We start from the raw sequence: 22,258 nt of genomic DNA on the forward strand, positions 1-22,258 counted from the left end.
GCCCGCTGGTGCCCGTCCCAGTGAGCATTCTTGGGCAGCGAGGCAGTGAAGAAGTGCTGGCTTTTCCACTTTACATTTTATATGAAAATGGAGAGACATTCCTCACCTATATCAACCTGCTGCAGAGGTAGGCTTGCATTCACCCTCAAGTTTCATAGAGTCTTTGTATGTTTGGTTCCAGAGCTCTCTCTTCACCTCGCTGGGATTCTGTAATGGATGCTGAGCTGGTTTGTGTTACAATTTGTTTTATCTCTTTGTGGTGGTGCTAGTAGACTTAAATGCAAGAATAACATGTTAACTCCAAACTATTGTGTTTGTTGTTTTAGTTGTCTATTTTTTAATCGCCCTCATTCTCTAGTTATCATTCAGTAAACTCCTGCAGGCGGCCATGGGAACTCTGCTCCTACACTTTGTGTTGTGAATGCATCCCCTCTATTCCAGTGCTGGAAATCTTGGCAAACTGCTTGGCCCTTTGCCCATGCACCCTGCTGCAGAAGACAATTACGGCTACGATGCCTGTGCTGTCCTGTGCCTGCCTTGTATTCCAAATATCCTGGTGATTGCCACTGAATCGGGCGTGCTTTATCACTGTGTGGTGCTGGATGCAGAAGAGGATGAGGAGCAGGTATGTCGTCTTGTTACTTATGTGAATGTTTTTCTTTCTTCTGTGAAAGTTCCTGCCTTCAAGATGGCAGAATGCCTCGATGGGAATGCAAGTGCCAAAGCTGCATTCTTCTATAATGAGGCAGTGAGTCCTCCTGTTCCAGCCAGTGCCTGTGATCCTCCTGTGCTTTTGTTGCAAAGGTCAGCTGTGTGTTTCCTGCAGGTGCAGCCATTTCAGTCTTACCATGAACTATTTTAAAGAGGATGTTCTGAAGAAACCATGTGTTACAGAGCTTCTTAAATGAAAAAAAATAAGGGGACTTTAATGAATTTCTCCAACAATTAATACACTTGCCTACCTATATTATGTGACTCAGTGTTATTTACACTTTTTTTTCTATTTAAATGATGTCTTATCAAAGAATTCAATGCTCTTTACAGTCAGAAAAATCGTGGGACCCAAGATCTGATCTTGTTCCTTCCCTGTACGTGTTTGAATGTGTTGAGCTGGAACTTGCACTGAAATTGGCATCAGGAGATGAGGAAGAGTCTTTGGAGTCTGATTTCTCTTGCCCAATCAAACTGCATCGAGGTAGGGTTGTGTAGCTCAAGTTGTTGTCTTTTACTTGCTTGAAATTAGGATCAGGTTATTTAAAAATTATTGTCATCTCAAACAGGATAAGCATTTGCTTGATGTCTTACAGCTGTGGAAAATGTGCATAGTCAAAGGGGAATTGTCACAAGACTATTTAGAGACGGGGGGCACGTATGTAATAGAAAACTCTCAGCTGTGGGTTAGAAAGCAGAAGTTGTTGCAGCTGTGGTAATCTATGCATGTAAGGAAAGTGGTACAGCTGTGGGTGGTGATGCTGAGAAGTGTTGGTGCCTGTTTATTAGCCTGTCAGCTGTTGTAGGGCAGGAGGATGGGAAGGACAAGGAAGCTGGTCTGAAAGCTGGTCTGCTGGCACTAGCTGATCTTCCTTTGAAGCCTGATGGATAGAGACAGATATTGTATAATGCAACTAATTCTAATTAATTTGTGAAGAGTGTATAAGCAGATGCTGCAAATGTATTTGATTTACATGCAGCATTCTAATTCTGTGGCTAATGCATGCAGCTCAGACTTTGAATAGGCACTACTGCAACGAGTTGGACAGAAGGCCAATACACACATTCAACAGTGTGCAGGTTTGCAGAATGTTTTTCTCTGCAGTGCTTTATACTCCGTTTGCTGTTTAAATTTCAGATCCCAAATGCCCTACTAGATACCACTGCACACATGAAGCGGGTGTTCACAGCGTGGGGTTGACATGGATCAGCAAACTGCAGAAGTTCCTTGACTCAGGTGAGGCTGAGACTGTTGTGTGTAGAGGGAAACGGTTGATGCCTGAACACCAATGTTTTCTTAGCAACAAGCAGGGGAATATTTGGGGAGAACTGAGAACGCCTTGCCCTGCAAGGTAGATGTTGTGCATTCCACCAGCACTCTTCTTTGCAGATGAAGAAGACAAAGATGGTTTACAAGAGCTGCGTGCAGAGCAGAAGTGCTTTGTTGAACATATTCTTTGTACAAAGCCATTGCCATGCAGGTAAAAAGCAAAACCTTTCTGCTGCTTCCAAATCAGTGTGTTATTCTGGGAAAGCATCTATGATTTGCCCTCTTCCACTGCATTCTTGCTATTAAAGATAATAAAATCAACTTAATAGGATTCAAGTAAAATAGATAATTTGCAAATTAAGATTCTTAATGTATAGCAGCATGTATAAGCTAAATTCCCTATGAGTGTTAGAATTACCTGTCAAAATAGAAGAAATTCCACTTCTGTTTACCTATCCCACTGCAGTTCTGGGGCTTGCTTCATCTAATAATCCTGATCCTTGATGTGCTCTTTTATCCCTGTGTTAAGACCAGGCTGTGCCTTGAGAGATCTTCTCGTTTTTTGAGCTCTGAAGGTACCTCACTCAGGGTCAGGAGGCACTGCAGGCATAGGCTGTGTGTTATCTGTGTCTATTGCATCTTCTTGCTTCAATAAGGCCTAATCACTTCTGTTGAGTGCTCTGTATTAAACATAATTAAATGCAAGAAATAATCATTACTTGTGTTCCAAACACAAGTCAGATGAGTCATCTAGTCAAAAGGGCTCCTGAAGTCAGAATGGGTGACAAATAGCCAGTGGTGTGAGTAGTAATGAACCTGTGGGACTGTGGTAGGAGGGGGAAGAATGTTTCTGGGTCTTAGCAGACTTCTGCTTCTGATTCACAGGCAAGCTTATGGGTGCTCCCTCCCTCAGGATGGATGGGTTTGCTTGGTACATTTGATTATCAGATTCCATGACAAACTGTTTTGCAGGACTCCTTCTGGGCACTGGTTCTTAGCTTTGTGACCCATGTCTGCCTAAGCTGATTGCTGTGAATAGTGCTTTTCCCAAAGAATTTGCACAACTTTCAGGAAGAAAGTGTGGTTTTTTGAATGGATGATTCTTCTGTTTTCTTCCTTCAGGCAATCCGCTCCAGTTAGAGGATTTTGGATAGTATCTGATGTGCTGGGACCCACAATGATCTGCATCACAAATACCTATGAGTGCATCACAAGGCCACTCCTGTACGTGGTTTGTAATTGGACTGAAGTCCATGACTGCTTTACAAAAAGGATGTCAGGATTTCTTATTTGATTCTTTCACCCTAAATTTCTTCATCTCTCATAGCATGCACTGAAGTTTGCCTATTGAATGCTCCTTGGCAGACCACTTAAGCCTTCAGAGAGTAATTATTTAATACTGAAAAGGTGCTCTGAGGGGATACAACCAATCTGTATCACTTTCACTGAGGGTTAGGACAAGCTTTACATCAATTGATTTCTGACATCGTTGTTGGCATTTTGTTCACTTTTATAACAAGGAATCTGCATAGCAGAAACTGAAGAGAGATTGGGACATGCTGCTATTGGAGAGCTTGCTTGCCTTGTTACTGAACTGGCTTTCAAATAAGAGGATACTTGAGATTCTTTTCCCTTTTTAGCTATGGCCAAAGAGGGGGATTTTTGAGCTCCACCAGCCCTGCCTAGAGCTCCATTTACCATACAACTGAAGTATTTCATCTTTTAACTTACTGCTGTAATGTGTGAATTCCACAATGGATGAGTTTCTTGTTTTAACTACTGTTTAAACTCAGTTGTAGTTTAAGGTTTTAAAGTGCTCTTGATGTTCTTTGGCAGAACTGCAGTCCATCCTGCATCTCCTTCTCTACTATGCACCAAAGAAGACAAAGATGATGCTACTTCTCCTCTCCGTGTCCTGGCTGAATCACAGCATTCATTTGAGAAGCACATCCAAAGCATCCTGCGGCGTAATTCTGCCAACCCCTTGCTCCTAAAGTAGGTACAAACTTTTTCCTAAGGGAGCAGAAGAGGGAACTCTTTAGGAATGCCACATGTTCACTGACTCCTGTCTGAACAACACAGCAGCTTGGAAAGAGCAGTTACAGGCATGCAGTTTCTGCAGCAGACTTGTGCCTTTGGATGGCATCCACGAAAGCTGTTTGTCCTGATTTCTGCTCAATGTGATGCTAACCTCAGTGCTAGACTAGGCTGCTCAGGCCTTATCTCATTGGGTTTTGAGTGTTTTAAAACATCTTGGGATTTTCTCATTAGGAAAACTGTATTATTGCAAAGAGATTCAGTTGTAGCCCCCCATTTTTGTATCCGAGGCCTTGGAGCTCTCACCATAAATGCTTTAAGTGACAGCCTTTGCAAGGAGGGAAAAGTAGGATTGCAAAAACTTGTCTCCTGTTTATTCAGATCTGCTGATAAAGATGCTGCTCCTCCCCCTGAAGAATGCCTTCAGCTTCTTAGCAGAGCCACGCAAGTGTTCAGAGAGGAATATATACTGAAACAGGATCTGGCAAAAGAGGAAATTCAGCAAAGGTAAGAAACAAACCTTTGTAAGTTAAGTGCTGCACGCTGTCCCTGTGGAACAGTGTTACTGAGAACCCAGCATTAAACCTCCCCTGCTGGAGTAACTCATGTAACTGAGTAAAATGTATTCTGTGAGTTCAGTGCGTGTAAGACTTCAATTTCTGGATTACCAGAAATGAAGACTGAGTGACCAAGGAAGCACTAAAGTAAAAATGCTGCTTTTCTGGTGCGAGTCTGCTTGTTGGTCTGCCTGTGCTTGGGTGTGGCAGGAAAACCTTTGGAACTCCTTTGACCTCAGCAATAATTCTGACAAAGCTGCTAAAACGAAATACTGCATTATATAAGTCTCTACTTGTTTTGACTGGAGTGGTTGATTTATGTTATAAAATTAGGCCAAAAAGGAAGTGTTCTCAGCTGCCCATGTCTTGGTGCCTTCTGTGATATTTGCTGTGTGGCCTAAATACTGACTCAGCTGGACTGTTGTTGGGGGTGGTTGAATTTTTTGTGTCTATTTTTAAGAGTGAAGTTGCTGTGGGGACAGAAGAAGAAACAACTGGAAGACCTTAATTACTGTCGAGAGGAAAAGTGAGTATAATCTGTCTGCATTTATCAAGTTAAAATCAGTAGAGATGTAACTATAAATAAACACTTCTCAATTGCATTAAAGGAAAAGCTTGCGAGAAATGGCTGAACGGTTGGCTGACAAGTATGAGGAAGCCAAAGAGAAGCAAGAAGATATTATGAATAGGTGAGTGCAGACTGCCTTCTGTTTCATCACAGATTGCTTGCTGTCGCATATATGTGTGCCAAGATGGTAGAAAAAGAATAAGCAGACAGTACTGTGCTGGTTGCTCGGAAGACTGGCTTTCTGGAATTCTTTTTTTGCAGCTCAGAGATGAGATTCAGTACTGAGTTCACTTGCTGTGAGGGAAGTTGAGTCCTGAGCCCCTAAGACTTAAGCTAAATGACAAAAGATGTTTCACAGTTATGTGCAAAACTCTTGTTGTCTGAGCATAACTAGTCTAGAACGTAAGTTAATTCAGCAATATCTCTTTTGTTGCACATGAAGGATGAAGAAAGTGCTTCGTAGTTTCCAATCTCAGCTTCCTGTTATATCAGACAGTGAAAGAGATATGAAGAAAGAACTGCAGACAATCCATGACCAGCTGCAGCACTTGAGCAATGCAATCAGACAGGTGAGATGAAATGTGGCTGGTCGGTTGCTGATAACACTCATTAAATGATAACACTGAGTTGGAATACAGTCCTTCCACACTGGCACAAAGCTGCTCTGTTGAATTAGCAACGGTGGGCTGCAATAAATTCTGAACCTCATTATGAATCTAGGTAGAACCTCTGCAACCCAGTGCAAAGCTAAGGAAGTCTCCATGCCTTCTTTGCTCCCTGTGCTAGTGTTTTCTTCTTTCTGTGGAACAGTGCAAAAGCTTGCTGATTTTATCCCAATCAGAGTCAATTCATTGTGGTTGTAGCTATAATATGCTTTCCCTCTAGTGGGCAGCACCAACACAGACTGGGACTCCTTCCTTCTGTGTGTGACTTCTAGGTTAAAATGAAGAAGGAATACCAGCAGAAAAAGATGGAAAAGGGCGTCAGCCCACGAAAACCCAGCATCACCCTCAGTGCCTACCAGAGCAAGTGCATCCAAACCGTTCTGAAAGAAGAGTAAGTTCAAGCTTGGATCCTCCTGTAGAGTTTGAGCGCAGCATGTACATGAGTTATCCTTTCCAAGTTTTTAGAGTAAATATTACCTCTGCATCACGTGGTTGACTGATGCACCACCTGGAACTTGTAGAGATGGTCTAAAGCATAGAATGTGCCAGCTTGTTAGAGTAGCACTGATCATACTATGCTACTACTACTGAAGCTGCTTTCAGGTCTCCTTTTCGCCAGAGGATCTTTTGGCAGTCTGTATGAAGTCTGTAATTAACAGAATCACTTAAAACAATATTCTCATTCTCTGCTTCTGTCATATGAATTGTTTTGCTTATTGACTGTCACCAAACAAAAATGACTTGCAGCTTTTTGATTTGAATTTATTTTTCTTGAAGGGGAGAACGCATAAGGGAAATGGTAAAGCAGATCAATGACATCAGAGGCCATGTGAACTTCTAACATCTCCAAGAGAATAAACCTACAATAAAAGGCTGGATAAGTTTTCATTATTCCCTAGTAATTCTCCTTATCTAGTCAACATTCATACACTGAACAATATGCCTTTTCTTTATTATTTTGTAAAGATCAGTTATGAATTAAAATACTTTTGATAAGACTCCTCACATGCTGTGGTCTTTGCATTTCTTCTGACAGGACACAGTGCAGCAGGCTATTTCAAACCTGAAGTAGGATAGTTAATACAGCTAGCTCAGAAGTGAGGGAAAAGGTATCACTGCTTCCTTCAGAAAACTGCCTGGGGTTTGTCTGGGAGCCATCTCCTACCTTTGGTCCATGGCACAGTGACTGCAGTGGAAGCCTGTGGCAGAAGGCAGAGTAGAAAGACCAGAGAAGCGCATACACTTCAGCAGCTTTTTTTAATTGGGAACACTTTCTTCATAAAGGACACACCTTCAATACAGTTAACAAATGGTTACACTTGAATCCTGTAGACAGCAGAATTCTACATCCACAATTGCACAGGACACCAATGGCTTGGTTCACTGGAATGCAGTATTAACTTCCAAACACTCAGTTTGCCTTTATCAAAAGCTGGCACTGTCTTGACATTAAAAGGCCAATTATCTGCTGCAGACAAACTTTAGTGGACAATAAGTAATTCTTGTTCCTCCCCCTCCCTCCCACACTTCCCCTTTCAAAAAGGTGACATGGTCAAGCTCCGTTTTGAAAAGTAGTACTGCACTGCTACAAAAGTGGCACAGCAAGAGGTGCCAAAGTAAAGCTGTAAGGAAAGGAGGGCTGTTATTACCGGTTAGGTAACTAGGTTACCATACATGCTGCAAGAATACTTTTTTTTGTACAGATTAAGACTATACAAGTATAGGAATGCATACAAAACTTGATCTTGCCCATTTTACAGACTGCATAAATAGAATCCAGCTTTCTAATCCACTCACCCTGTGTATCAGAGCTGAACTGTCAGGTTAGAAGTAGTGCCTGTTAAAAAAACACAAACTTACTGAGTGAGGAAAACCTACCACCCCATTCAAAACAAGCTCCAGAAAGCCAAGAACTGGAGGGAAGAGTGTTTAGTCTCTGATTTATTATAAGCGATATCATCATAATCCACTGAGTGAGCATCTACAGCTTTACAGCAAGAGTTTTTAACTACACTTCATTGACAGTGGTTTAATAAGTGCTCTGCAAATTTGGCACTTTTATTTTCTTTTTTGAAGGCCACTTTACATTTTCTTACATCTGCATTCAGCTGAAGCTTGAGTTACCACCTCTGAAGCCGTGCTTTCCTTCCCCAGCAGGACATTTGGTTGTAGCATCGCCCACCACTTTTGTGGATGGATAAGTTTCTAATTTTAAAATAAATTTTTAAAAGGGATGACCAGCAGTTGGTGAAAAAGGTCACTCACTCAGCCTCAAAATGGTCATAGTACTAAAACAGGGGCAAGGGTGCACAGTGGAGTAAGGTGGTACAAAGGAAAACAACCACATCATCGCTGAATATCCTTCCTCTCCAAACCAAAGGATGTCTCTCCAGTGACACATGCAGTACTGGTTCACAACCAAGGAACTCAGCAGCCAGCACCGCTCCTTTCAGTGCTCATTAGTCCCTTTTGAGCCCTACTGCACACACACCCAGCCTGAGACCAGGCCTACAGGCCATTACTGGCCACTGGGAAAAGCATACAAGCATGCATACAGACACACACACGCATGCACAACTTCATTCTGCTACTGCTGCAATTGTTGCTGTGTCTATGAACGATACAGACTGAGCTCTCCCTCAACTGCTCTCTATGGACTGCAGAAAGGCTCCCTGCAGCCATCATCATCTGCAATCTGACATCACCATGCCTACAGAAAGCCATTTGTAAAAATTCACTAAGGAAAAGCCTCACCAGCCCTGCACAATCCAAAATGGTCAGCCATGGCCATGGTTCAGGGGGAAGGCAAGAACAGGCAGGAAGATGGGGCTGCTGATGATAGGTACTGATAGTCAGACTAGAAAGGGATGCTGAAATGCCATTAACAGTTCTCTTGCATTAGAAAAAACAGTCCATAAACTCAACTAAAAATTCTTTTTCTGCATGTCTTCAGGTGCAATTCCTCAAGTGTTCAGCTTGCTCAGAAGATGCACGTCATCACTGTAGTTTAACCAGAAAACAACAGGCTTCCTTAAATCACTGCTGCACAGGTTAACAACCAGTAACCAGTTAAGAGTCAGTTTTATGGAAGGAAGAGAATGCAGGAAAAAAGCCTTCCAGTCTGCAGCTCCTTAATAAAGATCTATCTTAGCCCACCCAAGATTTTTATTCAACAGAATACAATGCTAACCTTTGGAAAAGTGAATGCAAAACATCTATTAGATTTCTGTATCAGAAGGCAGCTGCTCTCACCTCACAGTTCAGTAAATTCTGAGAGAGATTAAAAAACCCAAAATAAAGAACCTAAGTCACACTTCAACTTCTTTTGAATGAAAGGAGGACTCATTTGGAAAATGACAACCCTGCCATCTACTACTCTAGCTGTTACTAAGGTAGGAAAAATGGGTTTGAAGTGTCAGGATTATGAAAGTTTCTAGGGTGAATAAAATGCCTTATTCCTTGCAATAAATGATAAGCAACTGAGTTCATATGCTTCTTTTTGGCTGTTCTTAAGGCATTCCTCTTCAAAACCACCAGTCCTAACTTTATGTTAGTAGCAGGACATACACTGCTAAAACAGGATTTACGTACCTAACAAAATATAGTCATGTGCATTACAGTACAGAGCATTCTCTGTACTTCTGTTTTTTTCATCATCACCAGATCTATGGTATGCAAAGATAACACAATAAACAATAGCAGAATGCTTAAGATATAAATTCTGGACAATAACAAGCTGCTCTCTCAGCCTCTTCTCTTCAAATTGAGTCTTTGCTAGGGACTAGTCCAAGAACTCAATATGCACCACCACTATTACCACATCCGTACATTAAACTGTTCCTATTCAACTGCGTGCATGAAACTCCACTAAAAGGAGAAAAAGGAGGAATGCTTATGTCACCATCATGTTACTCATATAAAAATCCCAAACCTAAAACCTGATCAATCACAAGAATGTCCTGCCTTAGCTGTTGTGTTACACAGTGCAATTTAAATGCATGCTTACAGAAATACAGGACAGCGTACGAATTAACTCTGAGCAATAACACAATACTGTACTTCTAAGTAAGAGATGCACTGCACCTTTCCAACTTGAACCAGCAGAATAATGCAGCTCCAGCGCATTTGTGCTCTGTGACAGAGTGCCATCACTGTTTTGGATACTATTAAAACTAACCCAGAAGAGGAGGGTCAAGCTGACTTTGCTTTGTTCAGCATCTTACCTGGACCGTGCCTGGTGCCACCTACCAGAGCAAAGCTGCCCTGCACAAACCCCAAGCCAGTACTCAGACAACACACAGGGTTTTTGCTAACATATTTTCTTCACGTGGAGAAGGAGTTACTGATACTGCTCAGCTTTCAAGATGAGAAAGAACTAGTTGTAATTCCACGTTTTAAATTACATTTGTGAAAAGAGATTACAAAACAGTGCATTTCTTGTGCTTTTCTTTAAGGATCAGAATCCAAAGGAAGCATTTCAAGGAGCTGCATTCTCAGTACAGCTTTCAGAGTTTTTCGGATTGGCATTTATCTGTTCAGGAGACACACAGCTCACTCGTGACCACCACATTTCAGCAGCATTCAGATTCTTCAACACAAAGTCAATGGTTAAAAAAAAAATAATACAACACTGAGTTATGAAATAAGATCAATATCCAGTGTCCTGCTAATAAAGTCATATTTTAATATAAAATATTCATACAGCATACTCTACACCTCATTCTCTCTGCTAGCTGAATACTGTTACTGACTATTCAAACAGAAAAACTTCAACCACTTTGCTCTTCAATGTTTTGGAGGGACAATATGGTTTCCAGCAGCTACTTTGATCACAGTATTGGGGGGAAAGGAAAAAGGGAAAAAACAGGGGTAAATGTTCCAAAATTCTACATCAGGTTACGAAGTTGGCTGAAAGAGGGGAAGTTTTTCAGAATGTAAGGACTGATCCCACTCAGTGGAACATGAAACACCGCACCCATTAGTGTTTCCATTAGAAAGTTCTCCTTCCTACACAAGTCACTCTTGTGCTCTCTTCCTGCCCAGCACGAAACCTTTTCCCCTCTAGAAACAAAACTTAGTCATTGCTCCCCTCTGTTGTCTTCTGCTCTTTCAGTTAGAGTTAAATAATAATTAATGTTGCTATAAAGATGAGTTAAAAACCCCAAATGCATCCTTGGAGCACGCTCATCAGGGTGTCATGTTTCAGGAAGCTGATTAATGTCCGTCAGTTTTGTGTCATTCAGGATTGCACGGATTCTTTCCAGGGAATCTGCCTGCCGGATCCGCTCCAGCTGCACCTATGGAAAACCAACAGACACAATGAGTGAGTAAAACCAGAACTGAGCCACTAGGGAACGTTAGCAACCCTTACTACCTGCACAAGTTGAAAAATGCAAGGCTTGAAGGAACACAAACTTAATTCAGAACCAAGAATGCGTGGTGGAAAGACATAAGATTGCTGCTTTTAAGATACAAGCTACACTCTAGAGTGCCCAAGCAATCCTCTGTCTTCACTCTGCTTTGTCTAATAACCAGCCACTCACCATAGGGATCAGGCAAACTGGAGGAGATATCGAAAGCAACATAAACTTTCATGGAAGTAACAGACATGCCTGACACATGCCTTCAGGCCTCTCACAATTAAAGCTAAAACACTTCCAGAGGTGCTCCCTTTGCCAAGTGCAATCCCATTACTTGCTTTTCTGATCAACTCTCAAGTCATTTCATGCTGAAAAATCCCCAGCAGAACTGCAAGTAAATTAATGCAAAGAGATCATCATTTCTTTGGAGGGGGAGTGAGCTTCGTGTTAGCATCTGAGTTTTCTGTTGTAAATTCCCAGCTAATGGTTAACTGATTTTTAGTTCTTCTTCATTGTGGATACCTAAGCTTGGCCAGTCAACACCTCACCCAAGTGACAGCAAGATACCCAAATTCTCATTCAGTACTAATCTCTCTTCTTGTGTTAGACAGCAGACCTTGTACTATGGACAGTAGATACAGCACAAACCATTGCATAAACATTGAAAACATAAACAGGTAAGAAGCTAAAATGTAATGACTGCTTAAGGGCAGAAAGACAAAGTACACAGCTACAACACACTCACTGAGGTAACTACTGAAGGCCTACCACACTGCCTGCAGGTTTTGAAAGAAAACTGCATGTCTTCAAAGCAGTGTGTGTATTTTTGCTCTTGGAACTGCACACACCAGTCCATGCTGTACTTTAGAAAGGGAGGATGATAATAAGCAAGAAACAATTTCACCAGCCAGTAGAATTCAACAGTCACTCTTGTACTACTTGCTCCTTCAGAAACAAAAGAAGACAGTTCCCTATTGTCCATCCACCTGAGCTCTGTTTAGTAAACAATCTCCTACATTCCTATTTTTGTTTTCCAAATAAACCTGAACTCCTGACTCAAAACAATCTGTACTAACTCTGCTGAATCTCACTAAGTGGACTCAGCAAGAACCCAAAGGAGAGAGAGCACTGAACTTCAGCAGATCGCTTGTGAACAAGGTTCCCAGTGGTTCTGATGGGGAGCAAATCCAAAAAACAGACACTGAAAGTGAGATCTATCTAACCTTGCCCCCTGAGCATAACACCATCCTGCAAACACTACATCTACAGCTCCCTTGGTGCTCTGTACAGTTAATAGTAAGACAGAGATCAGCTGGAATGAGCCTTAATGAAGACCCCTGCCAGAACTCACTGTCTCATCACCAACCACATATTCCACCTCTTGGAGGACATACAAGGAGAGAAACAGCAACAACAACAACAAGGATAAGACTTGGACAGCACAAATAGAAAGCAGTAAATATGGCAAGAAGAAGAACCATTCCATACATTCAGGACCAAACAGTAAAAATTCCTGATTCTGTCCTCAAATTTTTCACATTATAAAATGCAATAAGGTGTGTCATACAGTAAAGAAGTCAGGAAATGGACAATGAAATAATGAAATGCTGGGACCCAAAATTACTTTTTATGTCAGAATAATATGTTTTTATGAGAGTCTTTTATGACTCTCTACAGTTTATCATAATAACTGTACATCTTTGTTGCTGAGAACAGCTTGAAATCAATAATCAGAATTAAACCCTCTGATACAAATATTATACTAGCAATACCTAATCAGTTTACTACACTAATAGCTCTAAACATTTTTCATAAATGTCAACATAAGGAAAAATTGTAACTGCTGTAACTTATTTTAGTCAGCTTCAGAGAAGCAGAGACACACCTCATAGGTTGCATTGCCCTTACCTGAAGTGTCTGAGAAAGCTTTACAAAATCTCTCTGCACTTGTTCACTGACATCTAATTCAGTCTGCAGCCTCTGAGCTTTATTCTTCTCTTCAAACACCAGCTGTTCAAGGTTTGCCTGCAGAGAAAAAGATCCTTTATGCTACGTTTAAACAGCACAAACACACACACACACACACACACACACACACACACACACACACAAAGAAACTTGCATAAACTGATTAGAGCACAATACTGGAGCAAGAAAACATGGTTATTTTCAGTGAGCTGGCAAGAAATTAATCCAGTCAATCTCCACTTCTGTTTTACAAAATGCAAAATATGGGGCTAATACTCATCGGTCAAGTATTATCATGATTAGATACGTTCAAGTATTAAAAAATTCCCATGTCTTTTAACAGCAATATACTCAGGGATCTCAAAATGAAAAAGCATCATTCTGAGTTTCTCTGCAACTTGACTGTAGATGAAGGCCAGTAACCTGCTGATGGAAATGTAATTATCTTGCTGTCTTTAGTTTTAGTCAAAGAAGTCTTTGAGGGAGGGAGAGGAGAGAAGAGAAATAATAATTGTGATCTGATTTCTCTTCTTTTTTTTTTCTTTCTTCTTCTATCTGACTGTCAAAGTAGGGCTCCTTCCTACAGCAACAGAAAAATAACATTTATTCAGAAATAGTAGACCATTCATACCAAGGCCTGGTTAATCAGGAAGCTTTCTTCATTTTTATCTTTGGAAGATAACCCAAAAGAGATATTCAAGTCAGCAGCAACTCAGATCCAGTGCTTTAAAACTCCAAGTGCTAAGTGATTGGAATGAGGATTTAAATCCAGAGGATTTAAAACTGGATTTTAAACCAGCAGAGATTATTTCACTCCCAGAATCTTACCAACATTCCAAAACTTCCTCTCCCATTCTTTGGTAGTGATATATCCTCTGGATAGAGCCTGATTATCAAAGAAGTTGTATACGTACTTTACACCTGGACATATCTACCTTTGCTGCTGTTTCCTTCTTCAGCTGTTCTTCCAGAGTGTTTTTTGTTTCCTGCAGACTCTCCAGCTGCTGCAGGCTTTCCTGTGAAGAACTTTCTAACTATATAATTAAGAACAAAACAAAACGATTAACCAAAATTTCTGGCACTTCCATTTCTCACAGTCCCTCCACTCTGGAAGTCTATGTGCCTCTCCAGGGATTCAGAAATGAACCTAAGCAACCCTTCCTAAGGATACAGAAAGCACTATCTGTTTTTCTCTCTTTTTTTTTTTTCAGAGCTGGAGAGAAGTAGCCAAAGCTAACTTTTTGGTTATTAATTAGGTAACCTAATGTTAGCTAGGAATTAGCTAAGCTAATATTTAGGCTATAGATTAATAAACAGAAAAAACACCTTTTAAGTACCAGACCTATGAATATATAAAGTCATACTCTGGCACCAATTCAGCAATTCTATCCTTCAAATTTCCTGGCATGACCCTATGCATTTCCTTTGAAATGGTCACAGAAGAGATTTAAAACACAGCTGTATGTACACTCTTAGTTGCTGCTGAGAGTTGCAATGCATTGAGAGCAACCTGTACAATGTCAGTGCTTTCAGTAAGAAAATTTTCAAGTGCCTATAATGGTGTTCCCTCCTACAGAAGGGTTATGTACATCTGTCTTCCACCATCCCACAAGCAAATTGAGATGAAGGAACAATAATGTGACGTAGTTTAGTCTCCTTATTTCAGCTCTCTTTCCCTCCCAATGGCAGGCAGACTGAACACAAATATATATTTATTACTGATATCCCTAAGGCAGTTGGGAAAAAAAGGCAAATTTTCTCAGATATTAAGTGGGCAACGTCAAAGACACCAAAACAGTGCTGCTTTCAAAGTCCTGACAGAAGTAGCAGAAAAAAAGAATTATATTTTCTTTGTTTAAACATATGTAAAAACCCTACAGTGAAAGGGTTCCTTACCTGTTCTTTCTCCGCTTTTATTCTTTCCAGTTCAGCTTTTAAACTGGAAATGGAAGCTGAAAAACAACAATATTAAAGCTTGAATGCAAGAAAAATCACATCTTCAATTACCCACTTTGAGAGACTTTTACCCCTGCTCACCAATTTCCTCTTTGCAATTCTCTATTTCCAGCTGTAGAGTTTCTTCTATGTTTTCTTTCAAATACTGTTCAGCTTGAATCTGTTCTTTTAAGAATAAAATCTCTGCCTTAAGTTTCTCCTCAAGGTGATCTGCTGCTGTCCGCACACTAATGATGTCTTCACGATATTTTAAGATCAGCTCCCGGAGCTCCTGAATCAACGATGAGCAAGGAGTTGTGTTGTGATTGTCAGATATGCAAAGTACCACATCTCTACCCAACACAAATTTGTGCTACCCCAACGTTTTCTCCACCATACCAGATCTTAAAACAAAACTACAATTAGTTTACTTGGTCATGGTAAATGAAAAGCTTGTAAAGATGCTTTTCTCCACAGGGTTATTTATTGCCCATTCCCCTGCCCTTCACTCCCTACTCCAACCCATCTTTTAAGCTTGATGTGCTCAAGCTGTGAGTGAGTGGACACAGACAGGATATCTCTTGCTTATAAGAGGCTCATGATTATCACTGGCTTAAACCTTAATGCTAAGGCAGAAAATAAAACAATGGACTTAATTTAGTGAATCAATACTTGCAATGGAGCCATGGTGATTGAGGGGTTGTGCACACTAAGAACTACAGACAATAGAGTAGCTGTTGGGTCAGAGTTAACAGAAATTATACTCTGAAGCACATTTATGACACAACTCACAATCACCAGTGGGAACCAGATAAGTGGTTTTTGTATATCACAGAATTTGGGGTTCTAATCCAGAATATTGTTCAGTGTACTGCTTTCAGGCAGCTTTTTGATAAAGAAGCATCTTCCAGTGACAAGTGGCACCCACTGTTTATGTTAATGATTTAGAAACGTTTTACCTCTGCTGCTTCTGGTAGAATGAAATCTTCAGCTTGTTGTAAAGACACATGCAAGCTATGTTTTCCTTGAAGACTTTCATTATCTTTCTGCAGTCTCACCAACTCTTCTGAAACCTGCTCCCTTGACTGCGTCAGGACAGCCTTCCAATAAAAAGAAAAGCATAAGTTCTCACTTAGGATCATGTTCAGATCTCTTTATGCCCTACTTACTATTACTTCTTTCAAAAGTATGGTGGAATCTTTGTAAAAGAAAGGAAACAAAGTGGTTTTGTTGATCAAAATTATCAATCCCCTCTGCTGCCTGGGGGCAGCATCAGACATGCATCAGAAATAAAGGCAGATGAAAAGAAGCAAGCAATAAATACAGGACTAACAGATTTCCCAGTTTTCTTCCATATTTATCCATTAGCTAACTGTGCTCATGCAGAAAATATGTTTCAGGAACTGCCAGAGCTGTTTATTCAAGTCATGTAACAGCTCTGCTGTAAGCTCAGGTTATTAACCTTAAATACTCAACCTGAAATTTTCAGCAGTGGGAGTCTGCCTCCTATGCCTTCTAACATCAAAACAGCTTATCCTTTGCAAAGAACAAGTATTAAGAAAACATAGTTTTGCCTGTATTACAAAATAAATAAATCCAGTGAAATTTTTTGAGAGGAATCATAGCTCAGGATGTCTTTGTATGAGTATTGTAGGTGGACAGTTCTGAAAAGGAAATGCAGATCAGTACATTCTCTGAATCTCCTGCATCTCCAGTAGGTGCTGCCTCACACAGAACACCAAACAGAACGTATCTACAAGTGATATCCTGCAGGAATCCTGGACACCAGAAATGCAATCCTGAGATTGAGAAGAAGGAATCTTTCCTCCCAGCACTGCTGCATTAGGAAGGAGAAAAGAAGAAGCCTGATTCCAATACAGAAGGGAATTGATTGGTTTAAGGAAGTCAGACTTCATTCTGCCCTAGAAAATGAGGTCCTATTCCTGTCCTCTGGCATAATTCCTATGTGAGACTCAAAATAGTTTTTAAAAAGTAAGCTCCCAAACATACCACTTTCTGGGTGTTAGGGCTGATATTTTAAGTCTGACCTGCTAAAGCACTGAGCATTCATCTCAAACTAAAGAAAACCTACTTCGTCTTCAGATTTGAGGTGAAACGAGATGCTAAATATACATGAAAGGTAAAAAAAATAGTTGTCTAGTAAGTTTTATATTCATCTATGTGCCTACACGTAATTTGTGATGGACTGGCCTCAGAGACTGTATCAGAGCTCACACAGTCAGTATTTTTACATGTTGTAACACTGAGCACTTCCTAGCCAGACTGGGGCAGTCTTTTACAAGCACTCTGAGACCCAGAGGTTAGACAAACAGTATCATTCAAGTGATCTCTTGGTTTAAGCTGTCTTACCATTTGCTCCTGGACACTTCTCTTTGCTTGAGAAAACGCCTGCTGCAGTTCATTGAGGAAATTTTCCGACTTCTGACATTTAACCATTAGCAAAGAGATCTTAAAAAAACAAAAACACACAAAAAAAACCCCACAATCAAACAAAAATAAACACATACAGAGATATAAAGCATGAAACAGATTTTGAAGAACAACATTCTGAAGTTCCCTGTTATAATTGCTAACATATGCTTTGCCATTTCAAACTAAAATTGATCCTGTTAGTAGAGAAACCCACTAAAATTGATCTTGTTAACTGCTTTCTCAGTAAAGTGATATCACATTTCTTTTCTTTTCTTTAAGCTAGCCCCAGAAATTATCACCTTTGCTGCCTTTGCAGCAGGTAGTTCACCCAAGAACAACAGAAGACAAGAAAGAGTTCTTGTTACATACTATCCAATAATGTCTCTTGATTCCTACCAGCTTTTTTACAAAATGCTTGTACCTGATTAGAGGAATCTTCAGCACTTTGTTTCATATACTCCTCCAATTCCTGTTTATCTTTCATTGTTTTTTCCAGCTGGTCATTAGCCTGCCTCAGCATCACCTGCAGCTTTTTCACCTATGTTATTAGAACAAAATAATTTTTGATACATCTGGGGAGTACTCATTCTCTGAACAGAAATACAGCTTGACCCATCCCACTCCCAAGCAATAAAACCAATCCCTCAAATTACAATGCAACACAGAAGTTCTGCTGTTCCAAAAAAACTGTGCATCACTGACTACACCTACAAAGAAAAAGGACATCAAACTGCTCTGGAGCATTGCTATGTAATAAGTTCAATCACTTATTTCAAAGCAGAATGTGACTCACATCTTCTGTACAAATCTGAAATTTGTTCTTTGGTATATGGCAGGAAACAAACCTTTTCCAGTACTTTACAGTCATTTTATGCTGCTAGGATGAAGTCCTCTCATTTTTCCTTTACCATTAAAAATTCTAGCAGTATCAAAGATAATAGAATTTAATGCTTGAAAAGCATTTTAAAATATAAATTATGAAAGACATTGAACTCAGCATGAGCACAACATCTTTTTATAGAACAGTGCCTCTAACTCATGATTCTGTAGCACTGAGTAAAGTGGTTTTCTGTGGTAAATATTTAAGAAATACGCTTACTGGTTTGTTGTCATGAACACCATATAACAAATTATTGTCATGGTAATAAAATTACATAAGTTATCTGGATTTCAAGTATGCTGGCATTGTTCAAGATAAAAGCAACAAATAAAACAGCAAACGGCTCATTGTTGCACGCTATAACAACTCCTACAGCTATCAAAATCTTGCTACAGGTAGAAAAGAAATCCTACCTGGTCTCTTGTTTCAGCCTCCTGAATCTGGATACCTTGCAACTGCTTCTCATAATTCGAGCACATATCGCAGCGCCTACCCAGCTTGTTCCCTGCATTCTGCACCTGGAGAACAGAGTTGTCACCTGCCACGAGGGCTACAAACTTCTTCAGGGAATGCAGGAGAGGTACAAACTCTCAGATGTGTTGTGTGTTCATAAAATATTACTGATAAGAGTCAGCAGCAGAATCATGTAACAGCAAGAATAAGTTGTTGTAGAAGTACGAGATAATGTAAAGCAGCTGCTGTGCATCAGCTCTTCCTGGCACAAACCCTACTACTAGCACAAGAGCACTAAGCCAGGACATGCAAGAATTCATTGGGTCATTTAGAGCATCCTTTTGAAACAGATCACATAACTACCTGGGTAGAAACAGACATTTCAGAGAAAAGACTTTAATTTATTTAGGTTAATACTCTTCCCCACTATAGCTCAGTATCGGAGACCGAATAACAACTAAAATAACAGTTGGGAAAGAAGAAAGTGAAAGAAAAGTTTAAAACAAACAACAAAACAACATACAGTAGGGGGAAAAAAGTGTCCAGGTGTGCAGCAAACAAACAGAGTTTGCCAGCCGTGAGGGGTACAAATGGGAGTTTTCTTTAAGTTCTAACTGCAGTGAGGGCTGCACTGAAGTCTCATTTGTATTTGCTGCTCCATGTGCCTCCCACACAGAGCAGCAGTTGCATGCCCCCTGCCTGTCCTCCTGCCTCTAGAAATAAGTGGGAAGCAGGGTGTTTATTCTCCAAATTCTACAAAAGAGTTGGAGTAAAATGTCATCCAAATGTCAGTAGGGCACAAAATACTCAAGAGTAGAGGACCGCAGCACAACAGATTCTTCCTCTAGGTATGACAAAGTAATAGCAATACAAAACCCAGCAACTTTACAATAGGTTTGCAGAGATCTTTTAAGTTATGATTTACCTATAAGTTGAATTCAGGAAGCTGAGGAAATAAAATATCATCACTTCTTCACCTCATCTGTCCTTCGCTTGTTTTTTTCCACCTGCATTCTGACATCCATTCCCCCAGCACCTCCATCTTGCCTTTACCCATTTCTGACTTTTCTTTGCCTCCCTTTTTCCCCCTGAAGCATTACTTCTTCGGCCTCTCTTTGGAAATAATAAGCAAAGGAGCCTGCTCTTTTCAGCAGGAAGCCAAAAGCAGGCTTTAAAATGGCATCATACAAAGCTGCTGTAAAACTGACAGGCAGAACACCCAGAAGCACCAGTTTCCTTGGTCACCCATAGTGAAGCTGGCACAGCATTAACACTAATCTGTTGCTCGTTGCTCTCATAATGTGGTTTTTAATGATGCAAGTCCCTGACAATGTTATGAAGCTTCCTTTGTACTAGCTCTGTATGCTATGCATATCTTGGTTGCTCATTTCTAAATCGCACTCCATGCATAACCCTCAGTAAATATCCTCAGCATAACAAAAGATCCTTTTGTTACTCTTAGGCCCTCCCTAGCCATCCCCAGCTCCCTCCACACATGAAATCAACAGCTACTTCTGCAAGACCCTCTCCTAGATACACTGCATCAAATAAAGCTGACTTGCCCATGAACATGGCCCATCAATGCTCCTTATATTAAGTGTGCTTAACCTACAGAAATATCCAAAGAAAATGCGAATAGCTACGTATGATGCCACATATTTCCTGATTGCAAGTAAAGCACATCGAGGAGAACTGAGCAACTTTTTCCCACAGGCAGCCCACAACACAGAGCCTCCTGCCACGTGTGGGATGCTCACAGCAGAGGCACGGTGGGCACTCACCTCCTTCTGCAGCAGATTCCACTCTGTCTCGCTCACCAGGCGGTAACCACTAGGAGACACATACGCGCTTTCAACTCCTTGTGTAACGCTGGAAAGCAGCGAAGCAGTCTCTTCTTGCTCTGGTGTCATTGCTTTGATTGCTTTCTCCTGATCTTTGGTTAACATAAACCCACTAGGCATTTGCAGAGACCCAAGGGAAGCTGTATCATAGTTCTCAGACACTGAATCTGCTCCAACAAGTGGTCCAAAATCTGACTCATCCAGGTTCCCAGCAGATTTTGCTTTGTTGTTGTATCCTAAAGCTTTGGACTGTAAAGATCCAGATGTCCCTAGACTGTCTGTTGACTGTGCTCTTCGTAGTCCATCCTTAAACATATCGTTTTCTGATTTGTTGAATGATTCACCAGAAGACAGAAGCAAGTCAGCGTCCAACGAATGGACTGAGCTGTGGGTGCTATTTAAATGCACCTGTAATTGAAAAATAAGGGAGAAGTTACATACTGCACCCTAGAAGCATGGTACAAATGAAATGCTGGACACCACATATAAGGCGTATTAAAAGGAGACTTAAATTGGCTTTAGTAAAAGCATCTGATGGCTAAACTTACGACTGCAGAAAAAAGAATACAGAACTGAAATGTACCAGCCACCATTAAAGAAAAATAATCTTCTGTTAACAGAGTGCTTTTGTAAGAATCTGTCTTCCTGCCAGCTCTCTTACAAGGACACAGTCACCTTACATCTTCTAGTATTTGAAACAAGGCACTTCTTCCACTAACAGAGATACAACCTGCAGCATCACTTCCAGATCTGTAATCCAGAGAAACTGTGCTGGATTGCACTTTCATAACTATGCCTAGATGTCTGTTCAACTTAAAAAATAAAAATAAAAAATAACACCAATGTAAAAGCAAGCAAAGAATGATGCATTTAAAATCTACTTCATGCTGACAAATGAATATTTCTCTTGTATCTCTTTCTTCTGCTTAAGGAGTCTGACAAAATATTGCAAGAGAAAGAAGTTTTTGGTTGTTTTTTTTGTTTGTTTTATACTATATTTAAAATTTCATTTTCACATAAAATAAACTGAAAAGGAATGAGGCTAAGATTAAGTAGAAAAGCATCCTGGGGAATGTCAATACCAAAAGCCACAGTAGCTGTCCTGTGACCTGTATAAGGAACATTAAGTCTCTTGATCTATTTTTATTTATTTGCAGCACTGAAAAGACACCAGCAATGCTTTATTTAAAAAGCATGAGACTGTTTTCAAAACATCTTCAATACTGTACACTTCAGCTTTGCCATTAGGCAAGTAAAGAAAGTAACACTGAAAATAAGTCTCTTTAGAAAAATATTAGATTCCATCATAGGTCCAACACAGACTAGCAAAATAGATAAGCAAGCAAAACACAATGGAAGAGGAGAAATAACTGCTCATTCTGATACCTGCTTCTAAGTTCCAAGCTGTGTGCTCAGTGGTCTTTCTGCTTCACAAGTGAAAACCTTAAGCAAACCTCAAATGCAATTTCAGCTTGTCCTAGAACACCATTTCCCACAACACCAAAAGCACCTGCTAACGAACCACATCCAGCATTACCACTTGTTCTGGCTGTACAGTGAAGCTGCTAACACAGCTCAGG

The 22,258-nt window shown here is 40.4% G+C and overlaps 2 protein-coding genes across 3 annotated transcripts in view; one reads left to right on the forward strand and one right to left on the reverse strand.

Moving 5' to 3' along the window:
- Positions 1 to 2: 2 nt before the first annotated feature.
- On the forward strand, positions 3 to 6,813 carry NUP88 (nucleoporin 88; the record flags this gene model as incomplete). The annotated part of the gene is made up of 13 exons (XM_010721904.2): positions 3 to 127; positions 442 to 625; positions 1,045 to 1,195; positions 1,850 to 1,948; positions 2,102 to 2,192; positions 3,104 to 3,205; positions 3,818 to 3,976; positions 4,400 to 4,525; positions 5,036 to 5,101; positions 5,184 to 5,264; positions 5,586 to 5,712; positions 6,081 to 6,199; positions 6,586 to 6,813. Coding segments are annotated over 13 exons (1,494 nt in total), but the record flags the coding sequence as incomplete, so codon positions are not given.
- A 233-nt stretch (positions 6,814 to 7,046) lies between these two features.
- RABEP1 (rabaptin, RAB GTPase binding effector protein 1) overlaps positions 7,047 to 22,258 on the reverse strand; it is a 43,551-nt gene continuing 28,339 nt past the window's right edge. The window contains exons 9-18 of one of the 2 annotated variants that reach the window (XM_010721798.2): positions 20,619 to 21,086; positions 18,798 to 18,902; positions 17,926 to 18,042; positions 17,442 to 17,540; positions 16,031 to 16,171; positions 15,174 to 15,363; positions 15,033 to 15,088; positions 14,072 to 14,170; positions 13,077 to 13,193; positions 7,047 to 11,105 (exon numbers count right to left, since the gene is read on the reverse strand). In XM_010721798.2, coding sequence (XP_010720100.1) covers positions 11,004 to 11,105; positions 13,077 to 13,193; positions 14,072 to 14,170; positions 15,033 to 15,088; positions 15,174 to 15,363; positions 16,031 to 16,171; positions 17,442 to 17,540; positions 17,926 to 18,042; positions 18,798 to 18,902; positions 20,619 to 21,086 — 1,494 coding nt within the window. In that variant the 3' untranslated portion in view covers positions 7,047 to 11,003. The remainder of the gene's footprint in view (positions 11,106 to 13,076; positions 13,194 to 14,071; positions 14,171 to 15,032; positions 15,089 to 15,173; positions 15,364 to 16,030; positions 16,172 to 17,441; positions 17,541 to 17,925; positions 18,043 to 18,797; positions 18,903 to 20,618; positions 21,087 to 22,258) is intronic. The other variant, XM_010721799.2, reaches the window with a different exon arrangement.

The sequence above is a fragment of the Meleagris gallopavo genome, chromosome 21 (assembly GCF_000146605.3).
Source record: "Meleagris gallopavo isolate NT-WF06-2002-E0010 breed Aviagen turkey brand Nicholas breeding stock chromosome 21, Turkey_5.1, whole genome shotgun sequence".
Lineage (NCBI taxonomy): Eukaryota > Metazoa > Chordata > Aves > Galliformes > Phasianidae > Meleagris > Meleagris gallopavo.